Source organism: Grus americana, chromosome 3 (genome assembly GCF_028858705.1).
Source record: "Grus americana isolate bGruAme1 chromosome 3, bGruAme1.mat, whole genome shotgun sequence".
Taxonomy (NCBI): domain Eukaryota; kingdom Metazoa; phylum Chordata; class Aves; order Gruiformes; family Gruidae; genus Grus; species Grus americana.
The window spans coordinates 125,967,382-125,991,939 of NC_072854.1; the positions used below are offsets into that span (position 1 = coordinate 125,967,382).

General features: G+C 39.5%; 1 protein-coding gene across 4 annotated transcripts in view; it reads right to left on the reverse strand.

Moving 5' to 3' along the window:
• The window catches only part of CFAP61 (cilia and flagella associated protein 61), a 113,431-nt gene extending 91,116 nt beyond the window's left edge, over nucleotides 1-22,315 (reverse strand). For all 4 annotated transcript variants that reach the window (XM_054821614.1, XM_054821613.1, XM_054821612.1 and 1 more), the window contains exons 1-9: nucleotides 22,140-22,315; nucleotides 20,924-21,074; nucleotides 18,199-18,275; nucleotides 17,183-17,250; nucleotides 15,839-15,965; nucleotides 9,736-9,868; nucleotides 7,529-7,682; nucleotides 2,582-2,673; nucleotides 1,799-1,986 (exon numbers count right to left, since the gene is read on the reverse strand). In XM_054821614.1, coding sequence (XP_054677589.1) covers nucleotides 1,799-1,986; nucleotides 2,582-2,673; nucleotides 7,529-7,682; nucleotides 9,736-9,868; nucleotides 15,839-15,965; nucleotides 17,183-17,250; nucleotides 18,199-18,275; nucleotides 20,924-21,074; nucleotides 22,140-22,315 — 1,166 coding nt within the window. The remainder of the gene's footprint in view (nucleotides 1-1,798; nucleotides 1,987-2,581; nucleotides 2,674-7,528; nucleotides 7,683-9,735; nucleotides 9,869-15,838; nucleotides 15,966-17,182; nucleotides 17,251-18,198; nucleotides 18,276-20,923; nucleotides 21,075-22,139) is intronic.
• Nucleotides 22,316-24,558: the final 2,243 nt, after the last annotated feature.

The following is a 24,558-nucleotide window of genomic DNA, read 5'->3' on the forward strand; positions in this document are numbered from 1 at the left end:
ATAATATTACTGAAAAGATAAATAATTTCTAATTAAAATATCTATGATTGAAAACTTAAAGCAGCTGTACATACAGATCTGGGTTGGGCTATTATATATTCACCTATATAATACATAATTATGACTCATTAATAGAATAGCTAAATGGGGGAAAGGAAAATGCTATTGCAATGCAGTTTTCTATTCTCTGGTATCCGGTATCTTCTTGGCAGTAAGGAACACAAGAATGGAGGTAGGACATTTTTCAGGGGGCTTAAAAAGGTATCAAATATCTGCAGATAAACTAGCAATTTAGTTCCTTCCATTTCACTTGCAATGCACTAACGAGCCACACAGCAGCTCTAGATTTAAGAGATGGAAACATTTATCAACTTTCCTGGGTAACACAAATTCCCTAGTAGTAAACTTCCCTCAAGGGCTAAGATGCAATCATACCTACACTTCAACCAAACTACTATTTCTGGATTCATGCTGCACAGGGTCAGCAGTAACTCCTTCAGGACAAGATTCTGAGATACAGTCAGGATTTCCTCATGCCATCTTTTCAACATACTCACTTTTCTAATGTTTCTTTCATAAACAGGTGGATCAAGCAAATGCAAGCTAGGGAAGCATACAAGCAAAATATTTGAAAACACCAATATCTACAGATTCCTCAGGTCTGAGAACTGGATCTTGCATGGGTTAATCTCAGGAATGCTATCTTCCCCACAGATACCCATCTTGGAATCCAAGCTGTTCCAGAGATGTCTCCAGGGAAAAAAGAATGGGACTGCAGTGTTGAACGATAAACACGGTGAAAATACCTTGAACAGAAACAACAATGGTGCATACAACCAACAGAATGTCAGAAGGGGGCAAAGAAGTGACAGATCCTTATCCTAAGCAGGATACTATGAGCAGAGAACTCAACTAGTCCACAGAGAGATTCTTTCCCGACATAGGTATAGAACACTGCTTTGAATTGCTATTTCAGTGTAATGGAGTCATTCCGGAGCAAGCCCCTCACCTCACTATTATTTTAAAATAAAGTTATTTTATTCTGGAATAATTACCGTGTTTGAATTTTATTTTAGACTAGATTGTCCATAAATTAACTTTTCTGGAATGGACACTCTGCAGTGTGACTGTTCTATTGCATGTATGTTGATCAGTGTTTCTAAGTACACGGCAGACTTGTAGCACTGCAGTTCTCTCTTCATAACAAATTCAAGCTATGTTACTCAGCAAATATGTACCAAGAAGGCGATGTGTTTGCTTTGCTTTGGTAACTTAGGATATTTGCATTTGTAGCAGATTCAGTGTTTAATCCCTTTGGGTAGGTCCCTTCCTTAATAAAGAAGCAGCTTAATAAATGGCATTAGTTTTCAAGGAGTTCTGATTCTTCTTCTTAATGGAGTTTATTCCTAAATTTCCTTTAAGCCAGGTAAGCTCACAAGTTGTCAGTCACCAGTGACTACTACTATGAGTAAAAATATGTTTTTTCAAATGGTACTACAGTTGTCAAACTCATCATCTATAAAGTCCTTCTGCTGATACCTTGTCTCTCTAGAGTATCTTGGGTGTGCTTCTGTCTACTTTTTGAAAGTATCTACATGTTTTATCTTTCTTTCTAGGATCTATAAACAAGAGCAGGGCTCACTTATGATCAGAGGGCAAGAAAGAAATGGGGAAAAAAGTCAGGAAAAAATCCAACCTAACTGCAGCAGGTGCTGTCACTTTTAGATTTGTCCTAAAAATGCAATATTGAAAATTGTTATTAAGATTGGGAAAGCAGTAACTATTCTTTTGTACTTACCGAGTTTCATGCTTCTCATCAATACAAAATAGACGGATACAGAAAGCATTTGAAGCTCCTCTGTACACGGGACGAAAAGCATCTTCTTCTTCGGTCTTGAGGAGCAGTGTCGCTGATGCTTTGAAATCTTTGGCTCCGACATCATCTAACAGCAGTTGCGCATGGGAAATGGTAATGACTCCATCTTTCTGCAACAGTAATAGACAAGTGATCACTTACAACATTTCAGAAAATATTTTCATGTGTTAATTAAAAGGTCTTGCATCGTTCCTATCATACAGCATTCCAAGCAGACGCACAGGGACGTGTGGCACGTTTTGACAAACACAGAAGTTCATTTTTAGCTCAGTAACATAGTCAAGTCAAAATCTCAGGACTCACAGATCTTCAGAGTAAGACAACTCTTGCGCTGTTACAGGAACGCTCTCTCCACACCTGCAGGAGCCCACTCAAAGCTGTGCTTCACACACCTTCACTCGGCAGCAGACCTGCACAAACAGGTCCCCATCCTTTCTCTCCTCTCAGTGCTACTTTATTCCCAGCCCCGTGCTGTCTGGCAGTTCATGTGGAACTGGATGGGAAACTCACCCGATGAGTAACTACAGCGACCTCCATCCAGATCCCAGGCAGAACAGCTTCTGATCTATGCATGACAGCAGATCTAAGCATGGGCCCATGCAGAGGACAGTGCAGGAGTGGAAATAGTAAGCATTGCTTGTCCTAGTAGCCTCCGCCTTTGCTTTACATTAAAGTTATCAGCATTGCTGTGTACAGCAGTATTACCTGCACAGCTGCATCCTGGTCATGAACACCTTCAAAGTTCCGAGATGAAACAGTCTCTGTTACTTGACTAGTTTCGTTGCTTTTATCTTCATCTGAGTAATGAAAAAGAATAAATGCATCAGGCTTAAAAATGTGTGCTTAACCCTCAGAATCACAGCAATAACGGAATGTGCCAGACTACCTCTGTTGAAAGGTTTATTTTATTTTTAATAACCACAGTTAAAATAGACCCTCCTGTAGTTACTTGGCTAGAACTTCATTAGGCTATTTGATTTTAAGGCAAAAAAAAATAATCGGGGAATTGGTTGTAAAATAAAAGTTGAACAAGACAGTCTGGAAGCAATTCCTAACTCATGTATTGTACGTACAAAATTTTGACTCTATCTGAAAAGAAAAATGAGTCGTCAGTGTATTGACTGGCATTTTAAGCATTGTGCCTGTTGCTAACTTATTTTTCTGACAATCTCAAGGATGAGGGAACATTCTTTATTCTCGGACTAGTTCTAAAAACTGAAATCCAAAATAAATCCTAATCAAACCAGAACTTTTACTTACTGGTGCAAGCAAGGACAAGTAACAGGGATTTAAATTCCCTTCTCAGCTGCTAAACCTAACGAGCTCTCTAAACCCCATTTTACTTCTTATAAAAGGTGGTTGCTCTTTCATCAATCTTTGCCAGTTTGTCTATTTCCTCCTCTTCCTCTGATATAAGAATTTCTCTCCTCTGCTGCTTTACTTGGATGCTGAAGTAACTGCTTCAAAGCACTCTGTCAACCATTGCAATTTTGTGTGTGTGTGCATGCAAGATTTTTTTAGCCAAAAAAAGAGACACTCATTGAACCACACAGTCGTAGTGACCACTGGCAGCGGTAAGCTTTTAGACATCAGCAGTGTCAAAAGGAATAAAAGGGCTCTGTGAAAAGGAAAGGCACTTTACAATCTAAGTAAGAGAAACCAGGTTTAAGTCTGTAGGACAGATGATCCTACCATCCTCAGTAACATTATAGTAACATTCTCGTCTAGTTTATTCCAACCTGAGTAATAATATTTTTGTGGGTAAACATATAGGATGAAATTACTTGTAGCTATCTGATGAATCAATATTTAAACACTGACTGCCATGATACATACATACATACATGATACTATATATAGACACACTTTTACATATATATGTATACACACACAGCATATATACATACAGCATCTCTGGTGAAGTACTTAAGCCAATTAAAGCAAGCATCTACATGTTAGGGAGTTCATTTAAATACTGGTTTTTTGTTTTGGGGTTTTTTTGGGTTTTTTTTGCTATTCAATCCCCTGGCCAGGGCCAAACCCAGAGTGGATACTTAAAATATTAAGAAACCACAACAAAAATGACCAAAGCCGATTTGGAACGTATATGATCATTACGTTTGATTTCAATTACCTAACCGTTATTTTAAAATGGATCTTAGCAGTTGTACACAGCAACACACAAGAGTTCTCTAGAAGTCTACTGATGCCCGACACGAGCATGTCAAAACCAACTATGAACTTTTATAACATCGTGATGTTGCTTGACAGAAGACAATCGCGATTCCAGCAGCTGTGACACACTCTGGGCAAAGAAGTTCCTAAATCTGTGTGGTGATGGATTATTTTCTTTAGAATCAATGGATGGTGAGGGTATTCAGAGCAAGACATTATCTGATAATGCATCATAAAAGTTACATTTAATGTTATGGACTAAAATTATTTTAATCATCAAATTGGAAAAGAAACATTGAAATACTAGTGAGTCCTACATACTACTCCGAATAACCACCAAAATTAGTAAAGCAAAGTGTCAGCTGCTCTATGTTGAGCTCCTGAACATATTTTCAGTATATCTGCCATTCCTTAAATTGTCACACCTCTAATTTTACAGATATCTTCACAGTTTGTTTTTATATTCAAAAACAAAACCTGAAAAAAAGTTTTAACTAATAAACTCTTGAGGTGTAGATATTGCTGCCGCAGAAAACACATCAGGCCAGGACTCTCTTGTACTTGAAAGCTCTAGTACCACAACGAAGTCAAAGTTTGAGCTCTGGGAGGAAGAAAAAACACACTCCAGAAAACCCAGCACAACAGAATTCTTCACTCCTCTCTCTGAACTTTACCTTGGGAAAGCCATCTAAGCTACATTCACTGACATAAGCATTTCTTCATACTGTAATGAGCTTGCTTTTTTTTCCTATTAAATTACCTCAAAGGTTTAAAGTAATTTAGTCAAAAGTATTTTTGAAAATCTGTTATCTGAAAATCTGCTTCTCTGTTAGCAGAAAAGAATGCAGATGCAATGTGCAGGGCAAGAAGAAACACAGGGGTTAGAAATCATGGTTTCTCCAGGGGTATCACAGATGTGAGATTTCACAGAAATGATCAAATGTCATCTTGATTAACCCAGCTACATTTCTCATTATCAACAGCCTTGCAGGTGTCAGAAGTTAATTAATACAAGTCTCTTGTTGTCATGTAAATATTGATATGTTGTTTCTGACTTTATACTAAAATGAAATCCCTTAATGGCTCCACCATCCACTCCTGTCAATGTAGCTGCATCGCTGTTTACATATATGCTGTACACAAGTGACTGGGAAGAACATAAATATTGTTGCACTAAATGGAGTAAGGAACACCAACAAAGAGAAAAAGCAAAATAATTCAGTGATTGCTGGATTGTCAGCAGAGGTAACAGCCAGCAAGATCGAGAAGCCAGTTCACCATGAAGCCTGATGAAAAGCCCTTGAATCATTCCCACAGCATCATAATGTTTTCTAGCCACTAATTCGTGACACCATATAGAGTAACAACCAAATTACTGTAATTACCCTGAAACGTAAGTGGCATATCAATATTGTGTTAAAGACAGATTTTTGTATACTCTTTCATTATTATTCAGTATTACATTTTGAAAGGAAAAACAGTATCAACCTGTGGTCTCTACTTACAAGCTAAAGAGCTTGAAAAAATATCCTTATGGTTTTGGGTTGGTTTTTTTAATGTGAGAACATAAAATTACTCTAGAAAGGAACGCAGCTTGCATTTTAAATTCTCAGCCTTCGAATTCATTAAAAGAAAATCCACACCCTCCATTGATGTAAGGTGTCTAGTGAACCTTCACTGCCTTCACACCAAGGGACAATTTGGCAGCAAATTTCCAATACAGTAGCCTGCAGACACAGTGCAATCATTAAAACAGCATTTGTATAATTGTGCATGTGTTATGCAATATGATCAAATATAAACTATATGCGACTGACCCTATAATAAATTCCAAGGATACAGGTTGGCCCTTATATTGGAAAGGCTTAACAACGGATTATCGGGATGCAACTCTTACATGGGCTCTACATTTACAAAAAAAAAAAAAAGACCAAAGATAATTCTCTCTTCAAATTACATTTTTAATAAAATGAAAAAGTCAGAGAGGAAGGGAACTGTGCTTGTGAGTTGGTTGTTTTTTTGGGTTTTGGGTTTGGTGGGGTTTGTTTTGTTTTGGGTTTTTTTTGCTGTTAACTTCTTTTTTAATAGAGTGGGCTTTTTTGTTTCCTTTCTTAATTAAAAAAAAATACTGCTTTTCCTGGAAGTTTTCATGAATGAATACTGAAATGAATTTTGAGTCACATCTCATGCAATAATGAAACCCAAATTATTCAGAGGGAAAGGGCTTTTCACCCAAACTGCTCAAAAAATATGGGCTTTTTGTTTATAGTCATAAGTCTATGGGTTTTACCAGAACCAGCTCACAGACACAGAACAGTTGAGGCTGGAAGGGACCACTGGAGGTTATCTTGCCCAAGCCCTCTGTTCCAGCAGGGTCACCTAGAGCAGGCTGCCCAGGACTGTTCCAACCAGTTTTCAGAAGAGACTACCAGGAGCAATCTTTCTTCCTCCTTCAGTCTCATTTATATTTCTACATCTGTCTGTCACCTATTCTGAAATACTACTCCTGAAGCTCCAGGAGCACAGAATGGTACAAGAGGAGATAGCTGGCTTCCTTCATCTCTTATTTGCAAGATGTTTCTTTGCAGAGGAGGGAAAGTCCATCGGAGCAGCTATAAGGCTTTTTTTGTTTCCATTTTCTGCTCCGTGACTTTCAGCTCCAAGATACCAGCTGGTGACTGCTCTGTAGCTCCCTAGTTGCCTTTTTTGCCTGCTGCTTTGTGTCCAGACAAGCAGATATGTAACAACCTAACGGCGGGGTTTTTAATTCTATTACTGATAATTAGTAGATAGCAAAATGTTGCCCTGCTGCACAAAAAGCCCTTTGACACTGAAAAATAAAGATGATGACAACTGTAAATCATTTACATGACACTTCTGTTCTACAAACAGGTGACATTCATGTTACTGTTTTTTATCATTTGCAGTAAGGTGGCTTGTGGATGCATTGTTGTATCATGCCCAATATAAAAACAGAATAAAGAGACAGTCTCTGATCTCCCAAAATCTTGTAACTTGTGCAAACAAAAAGGAAAGAGAGCAGAAGCTGGGCCACAAGGAAGTAAGATGACATAAGTCAATGGGACAACATAACAGCCACAGTAAACCAGCTGCTTAGCTACTGACAGACATTAGAACCAGATTTCAAAATTAAGTCTTTAATTAATAGTACAATTGTAGCTAACTGATAGAAAATACACCTGACGCTTTAGCTTTCCGAAACTTGAAGCCTAGGTTTATCCCATACCCAGTATAGACCAGCTCCCCACAAACAATCACTTCTGAGTCAGAGACCAGGGCTATCAAAATTTCTCTCCTGAATTAAAAAACACCAGGCAACCATCTCCAAAGCAGATACATTAATTTGTGTTTTCTTGCTAGTAAACCCATATCCTCTTCCAACCTTCTGCAAAACCTACTCAGAAGTTACAAAATAAATGCACCTGGAATCTCTCTAGCATTTTAGAATATAGATACCTTCTTGACTGCCTAGCTTCTGCGGCATTTTGAGAATATCTTCAGGATGTGGTTTACAGAGTCCATGGAAAGGCCTTAAGTCAAAACACTCTTGAAACAAGGAAACATTCACTTGAGAACATAAGCTCATGAATCCTACTGCAGTGTCACCATCCTGAAATATAAAAGCAATGTCACACATATGTAAAAGGTAAGCATGTGATTTTAGGTCAGGACAAAAAAATTGAACAAAAAAAATTCTGAAACATCAAAGTTAGTGTTCCATCTCTGTGCATAATAAAAAAGTATAAAGGAACTATTTCAGCAAAAGGTAAAGATCCCTTTTTTTCCCCACCCTGTAATGTGTGCATTAGGACCTCTGTATTAGATGTTAGAATTATTTTGCTAGCTAGGACTTGGGAAAGTATTAGGATTATATATACAGACCAAACAATGACCTGTTGTTTCAATAAACCATTTGTTACAGTAAATAAACATAGACCTTTTAGCTACATACCTCCAAACAAGTATAATTTTTCTTTAACTTCAAGTGCAGCTAAAGTAAAATCTGGATTTAGATAGCCATAACAGTTGACTAATTACCGGACACTGCTTTGTAAACTAAGTTGTGCTCAAACTGAAAATTTTATTTTATTTTCCTATGAAAATGATTAATTCAAGAAAGCAATTACATAGTATATAAACTGTATCTAATGCAATATATGGTGTGTATTATTTGCAGCAATTATACACGCTAAATATTTTCAAGTTCCAAAAAAATTTAAGAACTATTCTTTAAAAAAAAAAAAAAAAAAAAAAAAAGCCCTGGCAAGTATGAAAACAAGAAGATCCCTGCACTGCTGAAATGGCAGGTTACTCTGTATGTTTGACTGTTACTGAAAGCTTCCAGAAAGTTGCAGTCTTCAAAAAGAAATACACACTGAAAAAATGAGAATTGGCATGCTGGAAGTTTTTTGGCTTTAAGCTAAGACAAATCTAGAAGAAGGAAGTTCTTCAATTTTTAGTACTATATGCAACTTTCTGGTGAAACACACATAATCAAAATTTTTTTTTCTCCTTAATACACATAATGAAAGCCTCATTTATAAACATAATGAAAACTCAATGGCTGGATTTGTATAGCTGTTTTATCAGGCCATCACAGCACTCCAATAAAAATAAATAAAAAAGTTTAATTTTTTTCCCCCCTCAAACAACAAGTGATTGTTTGTTTGCCTTGTTTGCGTAACCAAACAAAAGCTGGGTCACTGCAGTTGTCTGGCTGCTATGTAATTTTAGGCCCAAGGCTCAGCAGAGGCTGATTAACCAATCCATCTACCATATGTGCAAAAAGAGGTTGCCAGCTTCATTCTCTGCAGGGAAAATTGGCATCTATCTAGGTTTGCATGGAGGTGTCTTTCCAATCTGCGGCAGCAGCGGCAAGTATAAACTACGAGGGCCTGAAACACCTTTTGCTGGTATCATATTGAGCTATAAATGTACAATTGAAATGTATTATTTATAAAGATAGCTGTTTGTAATGTGCTATTACACTAATGGTTTATTGTTTCCCATTTGGCTTCCAATAGTAGTGATTATACGTCAAGGTTTTATAAAAATCATTTGCTATAGAAAGTAGATTTCTGGAATTAAGTAGGTTATGTTGCTTATCAGCTTACAATACCATGCACAATTACTAACACATGAAAATATTAACAGGAATTTTCAGCAGGATAACTATTACCACCTCTTTCTTATTTAAATTAATTCCTGGGTTTCTGTCTCCAATTCAGCAAAAATCTGACTGCCTGAGCCAGGAGATAAAAAAAAAAAAAATCTACAGCATTTTTAACTGTGAAAGTATTACTGGTTACTAGTTTTTGCATGCAATATTAATTTTCACTGGGAATGAAAGCTGGTCATCTATAATGCAAATGTCTAAAATGGCAACATGGTTTCTTCAAGATGGTCTGTTCCAATTACTTGAAAAGAAGCAACACAATTACTGGGAATTCCAGCTTCATTCACTTAACAGGAGATATCACTCCTAAAGAAAGGAAAGACACAAAACACATGGCAGAGGATGCTGCATGCGTGCAGATTGTAAATTCTACCTTCCAAAAGTGAACTCGTTCTTTTTATTCACTGAGCTGCAGTGTGAGCTGTCACTTACATGTGACATCACTGATGGTATGATTAGATAAAACCAGAGCTCATGGCAGACTAACCTCACAAACAACAGCCTGATTTTCTTCATCTTGACATTCTATGAGATCAGCAAGGAAACATTCACTATAGGTTTCTTTCAGAGTCTCACTCAGACGTGTCCAGATTGGCATGAGATCATCATAATCTTCCAACCTACAAAAAAGACATTAGGTAATATGCTAAAGCTCTGCCATTAATAGGTCCTGATATTTCTGTTCTACTCTGTTAGTATACGGACAAGTATTACAAATACCTGATCCAAAGCCTCCACCCAGAAATAAATAATTTCACCTAGGACACATCCCCAACGCACGCTAAGCCAGGAGCCACAGCGCCAGAGGAGAGACAGAACCATTTCCAAAAGCCAGCACAACCAACCTAAGATCTAGATCGCTCAATGGAGCCACTTGCCTTTCCATAACAAAATACGAGGGCAGCCCAGTTTAAAATTCTCCTGCCTAAGGCATCTCAGGCCAGGGGGACCTGGGCTTCAGGCCTCATTTAAAATAATTGTATTCAGTGCACCCAATCATCAGTTGGTTAAAGTCGGCAGAGATCTCAAACAGCAACACCAGTGCAATTTAGAAAAATCAGTTCTTTTAAAAAAAAAAAGAAAATAGTGCCTTCCTGTATGGGCGAAACAGTGCTGAGTATTGGCTAGATTACTGTTATTACACACAGCAGTGTGGTAGTCACCTGGCAGAAAGCGAGCCATTACGCCTTTGTAAGGTCAAGTTAATGCTCCACCACTGAAAAAGATACAAAGGCCAAAGTGCAATTATTCTATCCCTCTGCCTCGTGAAAGGCTTTCCGCATAGGTGGGAACCTGCCGCATCGAGGCTTTAACTGCCTCCACCGCTCCCATCTGCCCTCCGCTGCGGGCGCGAAGGCTGCCTCAGCCCATTTCCAATCGGTCCAAATTTCAGTGTTAGACTCACATAGGCCCCACGCTGCACAGAGTTTTATTTAAATAGGCAACAGAGGCTCTTCCCCATTAAAACACTTTAAAAAAGTGTTAATTCTTAACCAGGATCAATGTAAGTCTTAACAAGAAGTTTCAGTGCTTTTACCAATACAATGAAGGAATTCATTAGTCATATGAGCTGTGACCATGGCATAAAGGCCAACGGCAAGCCAGCTGTAACACAGAACTGCTTTCAATAAGAAGATGAAACCACTTTTTTATTTATCCGTCTGAAAAAATGCAAGAATTAAGCAGTCAAACCAACAAATCTGCAACTAGAAGTGGTGAGAAAATGGGGTTGTGATGGGCTATCAGAAGGAACGGCTTTTACTACCGGGCTGTGGGGTTAAGAAAACCCTCTGTCCTGAGGGGCACGAGCAGACTGCTACTGAACATGCTTTTGGCTATCTCAGTTATCACACAAACACACAGGGAGAAAGACGCCCCACAGGATAAGGGAATTCAATAAAGAGTAAACAGTGTACTTCATGGAGCACAAGAATACATTTATGCTTACTGAAACAGGGACCACCACGAGCGGCTCCTCTGAAACAACAGGTAGCACGCTCCGGTCACAGAGCGCGGGGGAGACTAACCTGCGACGGACAACTGCCCTGGCAGAGGCAGCATGAGGCACCACCTGCGCGCTCTGCAAACGGCAGCCCACACCCTCCTCCGCGGGACGCGCAGCGCCTCGGCTGTAACACTTCCACTTAAATAAAAGCCTCCTGAGACTCCCCTTCCTCACGCACAGCCGCCGCCGGCAGCGCAGGGAGCGGGAAGGCCTGCCGCCACCGCCCAGGCCTCGCCCCCGAGGCCGCAGCGCAGGCCCGCCCGTACCCCGAGGCCCCCCGCTCCGCAGGCCGCGCGGCCGGCGGGGCTCTCCTGACCTCTAGCGGCCGTGGGCCGTCCCAGGCTCCCCGGGCAGCCGCTGCCGTACCTCCCGAAAACACGATGGCAATGGAACAGCATTAGTAAACAGCTGTCTCTTCCTTCAAAGTGGTACAGATTGCAGAAACGTGGCTCTGGCGGTCATTGTCGGGAACGATTAATAACACCTCCCTCGGTTTTAGGGAGACCTGCGTTTTGCTTCAGGCTCCTCTTGCTCAAGGTTGTGTGCGCTTGCATCTAAATACGTGTACCTATGATTTGGAAATCTTAGTTCTGTGTACGCAGCAATTCAGGAAAAACAAACCAAACTGATTCTCATTTCCACTCTTTACATGTTTCTGGATTTGGAAGAAACCTTAAAGTTAACTGCGCCAAAAAATTTTATTTCTAATTTTATCAAAAGTGGTCTGAGTTTCTAAGTACTGACCGACTCTAGCATAAAACTGAAGGCCAATTTAAGTGGTATCTAGATGGTTTTTGCTGCTCCTACGCACCAGAAGGAATGTGACCTCCTGAGTAAGATTACCTCTCCACTGGGGCCAGTGACCTCTTATTTTGACATTTCTGCTTTTTTTTTTTTTTTTGTACCTCAGGCCATCTGTCCAAAAGCTCCCTTCTGACTCTCACTGCTGCAATTGCTCAGCACCACTGGGACAAGGCCCTGAACACCTCTCCACCGCCATTACGTACACCTTACTAACGGCCTTCTTAGCTGGGTGAAGAGATGCTGAACTTGTCTCCTTCGGGATGGCCCAAGTCACAAGACTACTCTATCTGCCAGGAGTTTTAAATAATTTAATTTTTCTTTTTTTTTTTTTGAGACCGTACATTAATTGAAACCTGTTGTTTGACTGGGGTAGATAAAATAGACACACCATCTCCAAACTGAATGTTTTGCCGATTGCTCCAAGTCCCTTACAGTTCTGCTCTGTAAAACACAACGTGACACAAGGCCACACATCAAGACGCAGATGGCAATTCTGCCAGCTCATGGTAGGTAGAGACTGACCTCACGATAGTCAATGCGGCTCCACGTAAGCCCATTCATTTCCCTGCACATTAAAAACTATAAGAACAGAACTATTTTTAATTTTCTTCTATGTTTAGTACCTTCCACCAGCACCATACTCTTCAAAAAACACCACCAAAACACAATAGCTTTTTAACATAAAAATACCACAAAATTCCTAGGCTGTGAGAACAAGCATAATAAAGGCATGCCACAGAGCTGTAAGCTCTTACATATACGGTACAAACCAAAGAATGACAGGATCTAAAAATGAGGTATCAGCAAGAAACTTAAATATAAAAGCTTAGTGGACTGCGTTCTGGCACACTACAGATTTATTTCATATTATAAAGGTCAGATAGAGAGTAGCTTCAAAATTAATGGTTAAGCAAAGTATCACTTTACAGCTTCTTTTCTCCCCCTCTCTAAGCAAGGGAAGAGGGAGCAGAGATTACCCTAATCTCCTATCATTGACCCAGAACATGTTGCTAGGCAGGTGGCTGGGGACAACTTTCATAGATAAGTCTCTAAAGGGCTCCACTGAACGTTACTATGGATGCCAGTGAAGTACAAGGGTGAGCACAGAGGGAAAGGAAAGGCAAAGCGTCTACTGCAAACATAATTTACCCAGAGTATCTTATGATAGACAAAGTATGAATTTTATATCACCAGATACTGTGTAATTTAAGAGAAAAAACAGCTTCCTGGTTAGTTTTCTAGTTTCTTTTTTATTATTAAAGCAAACAATTTTTATTATTTTATTATTCATAACAAGCTTCAGAAATCCCAGGCAAGATGGTGTCTCTTATGCGGAATACTGGTATGGCCTACATGCCATTTCCAGTCATGTTCAAAATACTTCTATTGATAATATCCAGTGGCCATCAAAAGAAAGAATATGATTCAAATTAAATAAAAAACAAACATAATAGTTGGAATCAAGACACATGGAAAAAAATTTTAAATTCTCAGGAATTAATTCACCTACTGATAACTCCTCAGTATTAAGGTTCATTCACATACCGATAGATGGTAGACAACTCAAGGGAAATACTAACTTGGTATACAATTTGTAGGCTTTTTATGAGTATGCTGTCCTGGCTTTGGCTGGGATAGAGTTAATTTTCTTTCTAGTAGCCAGTATAGTGCTGCGTTTTGGATTTAGTATGAGAATAATGTTGATAACACACTGATGTTTTAGTTGTTGCTGGGTAGTTGTAGTGCCTACACTAAGTCAAGGACTTTTCAGCCTCCCAGGCCCTGCCACGTGCGCAGGAAGCAGGGAGAGCAGAGCCGGGACAGCTGACCCAGGCTGGCCACAGGGATATTCCCTGCCACAGAGCATCGTGCTCCGCATAGAGCTGGGGAAGGGGCTGGGAGGTGGGATCACTGCTCGGAAGCAGACTGGGCATCAGGGAAGGGGGGGTTTCCTGCATGTGGTGATCGACTGCATTTCTGCATCACTTGTTTTACATATATTATTATTCTCTTCCTTTGTTATTGTATTAAACTGTCTTTATCTCAACCCACGAGTTGTTTTGATTTTTCTCCATTCTCCTCCCCATCCTCTTGGGGGAGGAAGAGGTGAGCGATGGCTGCGTAGTGCTTAGTTACTGGCTGGGGTTAAACCACGACTTATGCAAATAATTTTGTAACATATTGAAATATCCAGACCTGTAGCAGGATGGTGTGAAGTGGTCAAGATCAGGCCTCAGTCCTTTTTCTTAAAATGCTCAAAAGTCAAGGAACAGGATGTTGCAATCATTGACTAAAACTATAGGATAAAGAGCCCAATCTGCAGATTTGGCCTATTTGGTAAAATTAAATGTGTAAAACATCTGAGAGACAGGCTTCTGTGAGAATCCAGTCTGAGATGTCAGCATGAATTAATCCATAAACAAACAGGTGTGGATTTACCAGGCAGAGAGATATGCCTAATGTGGTATTACCATCTGTTAGCACTGCCTGATACAGACACACACACATCAGTATCACATGATATCGTGTCCCAGGGATGTGATTGTCCCTCAACTTCAGTTTCCACTACAAGGACCAGAAATGCTAATTTAGTCATAATCCTGCTACATAACCACATAGCAACACTTACATTTAGAACAAACAAAAGCAACTCCACAATGAATCAGAATCAAATAAAATTGCCACCTCTCCTACACACACACTTTCCACTGTGAAGAGGAAACTAAGTGAACCAAAATGCGATAGATACCAGTTACATTTCAAGAACGCTACAGGGAAGCCTCTACACAGCAATGGCAGCATATATGGTCCAGCAATCTACACAGAAAAACATAAGGCCCCATTGGGTCAGAAACTTCTTGTGTAATGTACACAGCGCTGGCACAAGCACGGAAAGCTGTGATTTGGCATAGGCAGCAGAATTGAAGTGGCATGAAAAAACAAGAGTGGTAACAGTCAATGCACAGGTAGATTTCAACAGGCAAGGCTGCCAGAGAAACTTGCATCTGCCTGCTGTACGCTGCAGGCAGCTGAGCAGATGGGAAAGAAAAAAATAATTCAGAGTCTAACTGTTTTAATGACATTGATGACTTGAATCCTGAAACAAGAGCAAGGCTGTCTTAAAGGCACATTGCATGAGCATATCAAAGTCTTTGCTCCAAACCAGATCCTTTGAAACAAAGGACACGATGGAAGGAAAAAAAAAAATGTTACCCCAGTTATTTTCTTAAGCTCTGTCAGCAACACTTGGGAGGCTTCCTCTCCTGAAACAGTGAGAGTGCACGTATGAAGTGCTTATGCAGAAAAAAACTACAAGAGATGAAAGAGGATTACCCTCCATGTCTGAATGACTACTGGAACTAGGGATTCTCTGCTCTTATTTAATTCTTTTCAGTAACAGGCCTTCCTGTTCAGACTTTACTCAACTGGTCAGAAAGTGACATAACAAGAGAAAATTAAAAATAATATGCTCCAAGAGACCTGGAAACTACACGCACTCACTAAACTACGCAGTAATGCAATTAAGCCAACAGAGTCACAGAATAAACATCACCGACAAAAAAAAAGTATTCTTTGTAGATCGCAACCTAGTTTTACAAAAAAAATACAATTGATCTTGTGATGAAGTAGAATAAAAACAGCATAATCATAAAACTACTTAATTAGGTTATCAAGGAAAATCACAGCAGTTTAACTAAGATACTGATGCTGTAAGCCAAAAAAGAAAATTCTTCAAGCAAACCCAGACAGACCTGCTCATAGAAGGAAGAAGCTGCATTACCTTGCTTTGCGAACATACAGCTGTGGGTGATACCGATGTCTGGGGCACACAAGCAAGGTGAAGTTTGTATCCACTACTGAACCTGGAGCAGTCATCATCTTTTCAAAGACATTTCCCATATCTGGCTCTGTGAATGACAAAAATCTCTTAGGAACAGAGAAACTTAATTACGTAAGCTTTTATATTATCAGCAAAACTATTTGAGGAAAATGGAGGTTTTAACTTAAACTACAGAGGCATAATGCTCTAAGTCTTTTAAGTTAAGCAATGAAACTGAAATGACAGTAGTATAAACGTATGAAAGAATTGTTACTGGACTATAATTTGTTGATTAATCCAGCACCCCAAACCTGAATAAGCTTCAAAGCAATCAGAAATTGGTAGGATCAAATCCCTATAGAAATAGGAGTCTTATAACTAATACTATATGCCACTAGAGAATCTTTTTGTCAGGACTCGTTATGCTGAAGGAAGGTTGACATTTGTTGCTAGGGTAGGTTTGACAAAAGCCCTTATTCAGGTACAGTTTTCTGTAGTCGATACACCACCACAGAGGTTTTTAGCATGACTTGGAACCGAGGTATCTAGAAATTGGCATATCAGAAAAGGTTCCAGTTCACTTCAAGGAAAGCTCCAACCAAAAAAAAAATAATAAAAATCAGTCATTAAATAGATGCTTGATTTATTAGTCTGAATTCAGGACTGAAATTCCAAGTCAGATGCTGTTCTCTGATTAAGATGTGCATTCTCTATCTTTGTACCTCTGCTCGAAAAGAAATCATCCTAGTTTCCTTCCACATCTCCAGCACACCTTCTGACTCTTGCCCAAGTGTCCTCTCCCCATCTGGTACTCACTTGGCTAAATAACAGAAAGTACTCGATGTGACTGGTTCTGATGCATGGGCATGATGCCTGGCTGACAGGTATGAATTTACGCCTCTGTGTGTGCTTGTGAATATATACACACACACACACGTGCCAAGCAGCCTATTCGTCTCTGTCTCTCAATTCCATCTCTTGACTCTATTCAGCCAGAAATCTTCACAAAACTTGTAGGAATTTATTTCCGGGATCTTTACTCCTGTTTGAAGTCCTGTCTGTTTCTGGCAAATTTAAAGACCACGGATAGACTGCTGAATGGACTGCTGGAGCAAACATGTAGCCACATAAACCTCTTTTACAAGGTATGTTCATTGGAGGATACTTTAAGATTTGTTTGCTGCATGTTCAGAAAATGGTAACTGTTCTTAATATTTAAAAAAAAACCACAAAAAAGCTCACCAATACAGGAGATTTAAGAATGTTCTCATTATTTTAAAGAACAAAGTAGTATTAAATTCTTACCTAAATTCTCATCAGCTGGTAGGAAGAGAAGTATAAACTGCAGTTCTGGTACTGTGATAAAAGCTCTCCTGGACAAATAACATAACTGTAGTCAGTCTTTCACCATTACACCCATACAGCAGATACAGCAGCTAGTCTTTTAATATATAAAATTTTCTCTCCAGTGTCTCTAATCTTCCTTCATGAGTCCACATGGCTCAAAAATTAAAACATTTATGACAAATAATACGAAATTCATCTGGGCTTTTTTGGGGGGGGCTTTTTTTTTCCCTACTTTATTTCGCTCTTAATTTCCTAATCCTTAGATTCCAAACATCCTCCTTTTTCTATCAGTTCCCCAGCGGTGAAAAAATTAAAGATGCCAGACCTCTGCTGGCAGATCTCTGACCTGGCATCTGGATGAGCTGGCTTGACATGACAAAGTAACTGTAAATTCAACAGCAACAGCACCAAGTGCAAGTCACTCTGTTTATGTAAGTAGATTCTGAACTATACCAAATAACCCAAGCAATGGTTATATTTGAGTGCTGAGCTAACACAGTAATATATTGTGCTGTTTGCACTGTATCATTTGCAGCCTTACCATATAGTCTGTAGCTAACAAGCTATCAACAGCTTACCCAGGAACAAGTGTATTCCAGAAACATCTACAGCTTTTTAAACTTCCTGCTCAGTCTTGTGCTTTGATTTTTACAAGTGGAAATTTAGGAAGAAAGAAAGAAGTCAATCTGCCTTGCAACTGCAGTACTATTTCTGTGGAAAATTACCGCAAAAATACAGCTAAACCTTAACACTGCTTGGGAAGCATACTTGGAACTGTAACAGCTTGGTTTCAAAGCCAACAGTGCACATTTAATTAATACAAGGTTATGTTTTATTATCTTGCAAGACTGTTTAGAGATATACTTAAATCTGATCCGGTGATCGCCTTAAGGCATTTTTAAATTCCATAGCCTCACCAAATGATGGTAGGAGAGTGCAATATTTCACTACCAGAAACTTACATATGAACTCACCTAACAATTTCTTGGCAACATCCAGCTGCATATTCTTCTTTTGCCACAAAAAGATGCATGAACAATGTGTTCAAAGGCTACAAAATGAGGAATGAAAATCTAAATACCATGCAGCTAATTAAGTTAATCCAAGTATTAATATGCACATTTATTTCCAGTATATATGATCTACACTCAAAGTGAGTAGCTTCACATATATAACTAACTTCAAAGCAAGTGTGGATAAAGTTATGTGATTAAAGGACTTTTTTTATATCACAATTTGTGCTTCTGTAATATTTTTGATTTACACTCAGGCTTACAATTGACTACAATATACATACATCATTTCATATTTAACAGTATTAATTCCAGACTAACATTTTAATTTGACTACAACAATTAACAACTAAATCTTAACAACATTTAATTTAACATTTGGCTGAAAGACATTCTTTTTACATTTAAAAAAACAAAAGCTCACATACTTTTCATACTCCTAAAATGGTTTTTCTTTAAAAGAAGTAAGAAAAATTACAAAGTCTTAAGATTACATCATTAGACACATTTAAATATCCAGGCGGAAACAGTACAGACTAAAAGACATCTTTATCCTATATGCCTCCAATTAACCTGGAAAACACTAGCAAAGGAAAACCCTTGTGCTGGAATGGAAAATGTTATTAATTCAGCTGTTTCCTCTTGCATATTATTTTCAAGTGCTGAGTCAATGAAGGTCTACCTGTAGATTAAATATTTCTACCAAAAAATATTTTAAGTGGGAAAACCTGAAGTCTTCTGCATAGTTTAACAGTCAACTAAAATACCATTGCTAGTCACCAATAAATTTCAGCAACTTTAGAGCAAGAATGATTTTAATAGAGGCTGCAGTATAGAGACCAGCACGAAGACAACTGGCTATTGTGATGAATAAACATCAAAAGCCATTTCGAAAAAAAAAAAATCAGACTTTTCTTTGTTGTTTGTTTTTTAAATGCAAAACAAACAGGAAGAAAAAGAAAGAATGTTTTGCTCTTAAGGTCCAAAAGGAGGCCCAGGAGGCAAGATTTGGCCTGTAAGTGTTTCTGAATAGTGATGGTAACCAGGTAATCCTGTAAAGCATCTACACTAATTAAAGTCTGCACAAGTCAATTCCTAATTTACCCCTTTAAGCTATCTCATCATTTCTGTGCTCTAGAAAAGACTTGTCAACTAGGCTTAAGAAATTCTATTTTCATAAGATTTCAGTTTTCTAAAGCACATCTGCACTGATTTAACCTCCACTTAACCAACAATATCTCATCTAGTTGTAACTCAGAATAGGTTCAGTTATTTTGTCAGTGCATAAGCATAAAACATGTACCAAATCTTCTGTACGTATTTTAGAAAATAATCTCCATTCTAGAAAAAGAAGAGTTATTCTACTCCTTGTCAATATTCCAAAGCACCTTTCACTCCTGTTGAGTAGCAATTCCTAACATGCTCAAGCTCTTTGTTTGTTTGTCTTTTCTCTTTGTGCTACCCTGCACGCTGAAGTCAGCTGCAGCTTGGCTGCAAGAGATATTGTCAAGCAGGCCGCCTGAGGAAGAGCTCGCAGAACTGACAGCACAGCATAACCCAACTGGAGCAGCTGCAGCTGCACAGTGAATGAAGTGGTTGTGCCTGCAATATGCCTGTACACAAAGTACTGTTCAAGTGACAAAGAAAACAGATTACAAGAAAATTACATGGTTTTTTCTATACTCCCTTTGGCTGTAATAATTTTGTTTCTTTTAATGGCACACAGCATTTTCAAATACAATTGCTGTATTTGTCAGTTTTTCTGCAAGCCATCGCCTAACATCACCCACAACAGCAGTGGAAAACTGATGAACAAACTGTCTAGAGAGAATTTCAGTACTGCCAATACCTTATTCTGGCACGTGCTGCCTAGCTTTTGAGTGTTTATGGTTAACATCGTCCACCTTTTCTCAACAATCACAGGATCTAATTCCTAGCTGGACTGAATGATGAGCAGCATTTGAATCCTGAACTTCCAAGTGCCTATTTCTAGTCCTTAATTCCTAAGAGTAATTCATAAACTTGATCGAAGAACCTGTATGGAAACTGACACCACACAGAACGGAGCTCAGCAACCTCCACACTAGCACCAAATAAGCTCACTCCAGAACCAAGATGCTCACATCTTCCTCTCAGTGTAAGTTGCCATCCTTCAAGCAGAGCTATGCTCCCTGTCCCTTATTCTTTCTCTGAAGCCATTAAATTTGCATTCAGTTCTGTAAAATAGCAAAACTTTATTCCAACAGGTGAGAAATGAGGATTCCAGTTCCCTTACAGTGAGAAGGACCTTAGAGCAAGGACTCCACCTCCCAGGTAAACGTTCTGTCATTCTGTTTACCACCAAAGCTGGACAGGTTTTGAATGAAAAATATTGGTGACAGCTATGGTTCACACAGCTCTCAGTGCTAGCACAACACATCAGACACGTTCTGCATGTCTGGCAAAGAAAGAACTCGCGTTCCCTAACTGCCATCCTTACAGTTACCTTCAGTCACTGTAGTGGCAAAAGCACAGGTATTCGTGAACTGCTGAGCACCTGAGGGTTTAGTAAGGAATCTGATGATCACCTTCAGCCTGAATGCCTCAAATCTACCTAAAATAGATTTTAGATACCTATACATATTTTTCATACCTGAGCCTTAAATGAAAACTCAACCAAAAAAAAAAAATCACACAATTTACTTACAGTACATTTATTGTTAATGTAGTTTTCATGTAAGAATGATTCCCAATCAGACTGATCAGTGATACTCCAATTTGGATAGTCCAGAAAGACAGCATGGGCTATAGCCTCATTCTTCTCATTGCAGAGTGTCAAAGCAAGGCTTGATTTTTCTCTGTGGAAACAATTTAATTTTGCAGAAGTTGAAGAAACTACACAAAGTGACTGACTGTTAATTCAACTGTTAGAATAGCAAAATTAACCACGTTCAAAAGTGCTCCCAGGATCGGGCCTCAATAAAGCTTCATTGCCCACATCCTAACTTGACATCTTTGCTTCGATTCCAAATATTTATTTAGTGTATTCTGACTTTATAACAATTCATATGATTTTTCAAATCCTCAATTACTATGAATTTGATATGCAAGACTTAAGTGCTCCCTCTTCTTTGCATGTTTCTTCATACATCTGTTTTTTCCCCCCAAATAGCTGGTCGCTAAGACATTTACCATTAAATAAAGTGAAAAAACCCTAAGAGACCCATCAGCATTTCACGCAGTCTGTCTCTGCTGTTCATCACTGCACAGAAAGACAAAGCACAGAAGGTTCATCACTATCTCTAGTGATAAAGATACGGTAACAGAAGACTTCTACAGCCACCCATTTCCACCAAGGACATTGCCATGCAAGCAGCTAGGATACAGATGTCAAAACACAGAGGATATTAGGTATCTAGGGGGCATGAAAAGAAGAGGTACATTAAAACATATTTTATGGCAGATAGGGGCTGATCTCCCAAGGTAGGATAAAGAGAGGCAAAAAATAACCAATTCCTTTCGTTAAGGGGAAACTGGAAAAGATTTAGACCTACACAGGAAAAGAAAACAGAACGGTTACAGCGCAAAGTGATTAAAACCCCTAGTCTCTGCCCCTCCACTTCTACCACTCTCCAACAGGCAAAAGGATTCTGTAAGATGGAGCAGACAGCAAATATTGGGATCTGATGGTTTCATCAGGATTACTGAAAAGTATTTCTGCTGAACTTTTATAAGAGGAAGCTAGTATAGAGTCAAATCTTGTCCACCATGCTGGCAGCAGTGATCCAAGTTTGCACAAAGTCATGCATGTGCAACACCACGTAAAGGCTCATTATGTTTTCTGCCATTTTAAATGCAACAATTTCTTGAAGTTTTTTTGCCAGAAAGGTAATATAACGTCTGTCTAAAATACTGTTACTTACAAAAGGTACATGACATCAATGCTTCCAAAAACTATTTCTGTAAAATGGCTGAGGAGGCTGATAATATCTGAAGCATCATGGGATTCTGTTCTTCTGGCACTGACCACTTCTGTATTTCCTCTTGAAGTAGTTATTGTAGTCATCTTACAGACTGCAACAAGAAAGAAAGAAAACATTGCTGTTCTGGCAGATCCCGCTGCAATCTATTGTTCAACATAGTTACTTGAACTGAATTTTTATATGAACTGTAAAGTGTGATTCGGATAGATTTAAGTGCCTAGTTCCTGTAGACCTCTACAAAAATACATACTGCCTGCGTATACATACAGCATGCAAGCAGTGCACAAGTAGAAATACAGCAAGCAATCAAGCCTATGTATTCTACATGCTACACGGGAAATAAATGTTTTTAATAGGCTACAAATTGCTTTTACATTTATTCATTTATAGGCATTTGCATGCTATCCATCAGGACAGTGCCCATCATTAATAATTTCAAACTTAATAGCCTTAAGTCTACAGGGTTGGGAGGATCAGCTGCAAACAATCAGGATAAGAATGCCCTGGTAACATTCAACAGCAGTTTCAGGTGAGTTAAGTGTATTTTGTCCAAAACAGCTCCTCAATTTTCTTTTTAAGTCTACAGCAATACCTAAATTTCAGAAGGAATTGAAAGCTCTATAGCTTCCCTGCCCAGAAGAAAAACATTTTTCTGGTTCCACATTCACAGAATTTCTGATTTATTGACATGCCCAGCAATTTCAGAACATATAGGGGGCAAGAGGCAGTCAGACCATCTGTGACTATCAACTAACAGTTCATTTATCATTCAGCTGTGTTGCTACTCAATATTGTAGCCTGCTGTGATATAATCAAGGATTACACATGTAAAATAAACTGACCAAACACAACAACTTTCTGCAATTTCTTCGATATACTTGCGCAAAATATAGCATTGCTAACTCAAAGCCTAAATAACCAACGTACATAGACTAGCAGAACGCTTTTACCCATCTACCAAACACAATAGCCATTTCTAACATTGGCTCCAAACCCAGGTGCGACGCCCAATTATTAGGCCCCACAGATCCCAACATAAAATGGGACAACAAAGGAAACGCTGAATTTTGTACCTTTTAAATACATAGAAAGTCACGCGTACAGCTACATCTTTCACACAGTCAAGACATTGTTATAGGTGACACCGCAGGTCTCAGTCATGCAAACACACGTTTGCAAAGAGGGCCCGGCACCAACCCGAGGCAAAACGTCCTCTGTGGGTTTTAATGCGTGCGCTTAGTAAACAGAATTGTGGCTACGTAGAAAGAACTAGGTAGGCTAGAGTATACTTATGACTGAGTAGAACAACATCATCTACACGGAAAAAAGTTATACTAGCATGTATAAGCGACTTCTCAAATGTCTTAAGATATATATATTTCTCCTAGTGGAGTAGAAGGCAACTACACCCAGGGCTAAATGACAGGTGATTCTTAAAACAGCCACATAATTTAGATATACATTTCATTAAGCAACTGCAAACTGTAAGACTACTAAAATAGTTGGTTATTTTTTATTAACTTGAACTCCATATATCAAAATAAATGGGAACTTTAAAATACCAACGTGTATCATTAAGGTTACTTCAACTGAGGCAAACAGTGTGCCACGTTTCCGTATTCAATTGTTTAACTTTTAGTGCATTAAAAACATCACCCCCTTCTCCACCTGCTCCCCTTTAAGGCCCCGAACACTCATGCAACCATGACTGACAGAAAGCAGCATTTAGACATTAAAAATGTACCATTTTCATAAGAAAATGCACTGTTCCTACAACTCCTGCAGCATACCACGGACCAGCAAAACAAGCAGATGAAGAACCGCTCCTCTTCCCAACTAGCGCTTCGAACAGTTTGCCTCCTTCAGCAAATACTCCCTTTTTAGGCACAAGCGCGATTCCGGCGTGGGGTGTCGTTGCCCGTGTCTGACGCCCATCGGCGCGCGTCTCGGGGCGCTCCCGCAGGATCCCCGCTGGCCTGCGGACGTGGCGGGCGGCACCCACGCACCCCACGCCGAGCCAGGCCCAGAATTAACGGCTCGCCTCAGCGGCGGGGATGAAGCGTGTCGACCCCGCCGCCCCTGAAAGGCCAGACCCAAACTCTAACGCCCGGGTGGCCCAGAGGCCTTCGACTAGGTCTGAGAACCGGGCGGAGCTCTCTCACCTGACAGGAGCCAAAGCGTCAGGGGCAGTTGGGGCAGGACAGGGGTTCAGCGCTCGCACTGTTAACACCTCTCGGGCCGCGCCTCGGCAGCACGGACCCTGCTACGCTGTAAATGACGCGCTACTCGCCCTCGCTGCCGTCACTGCCCCCGGCCCCGCTGACGGCCCGCAGCGCCCACAGGCACGCGAAGCCCGCCA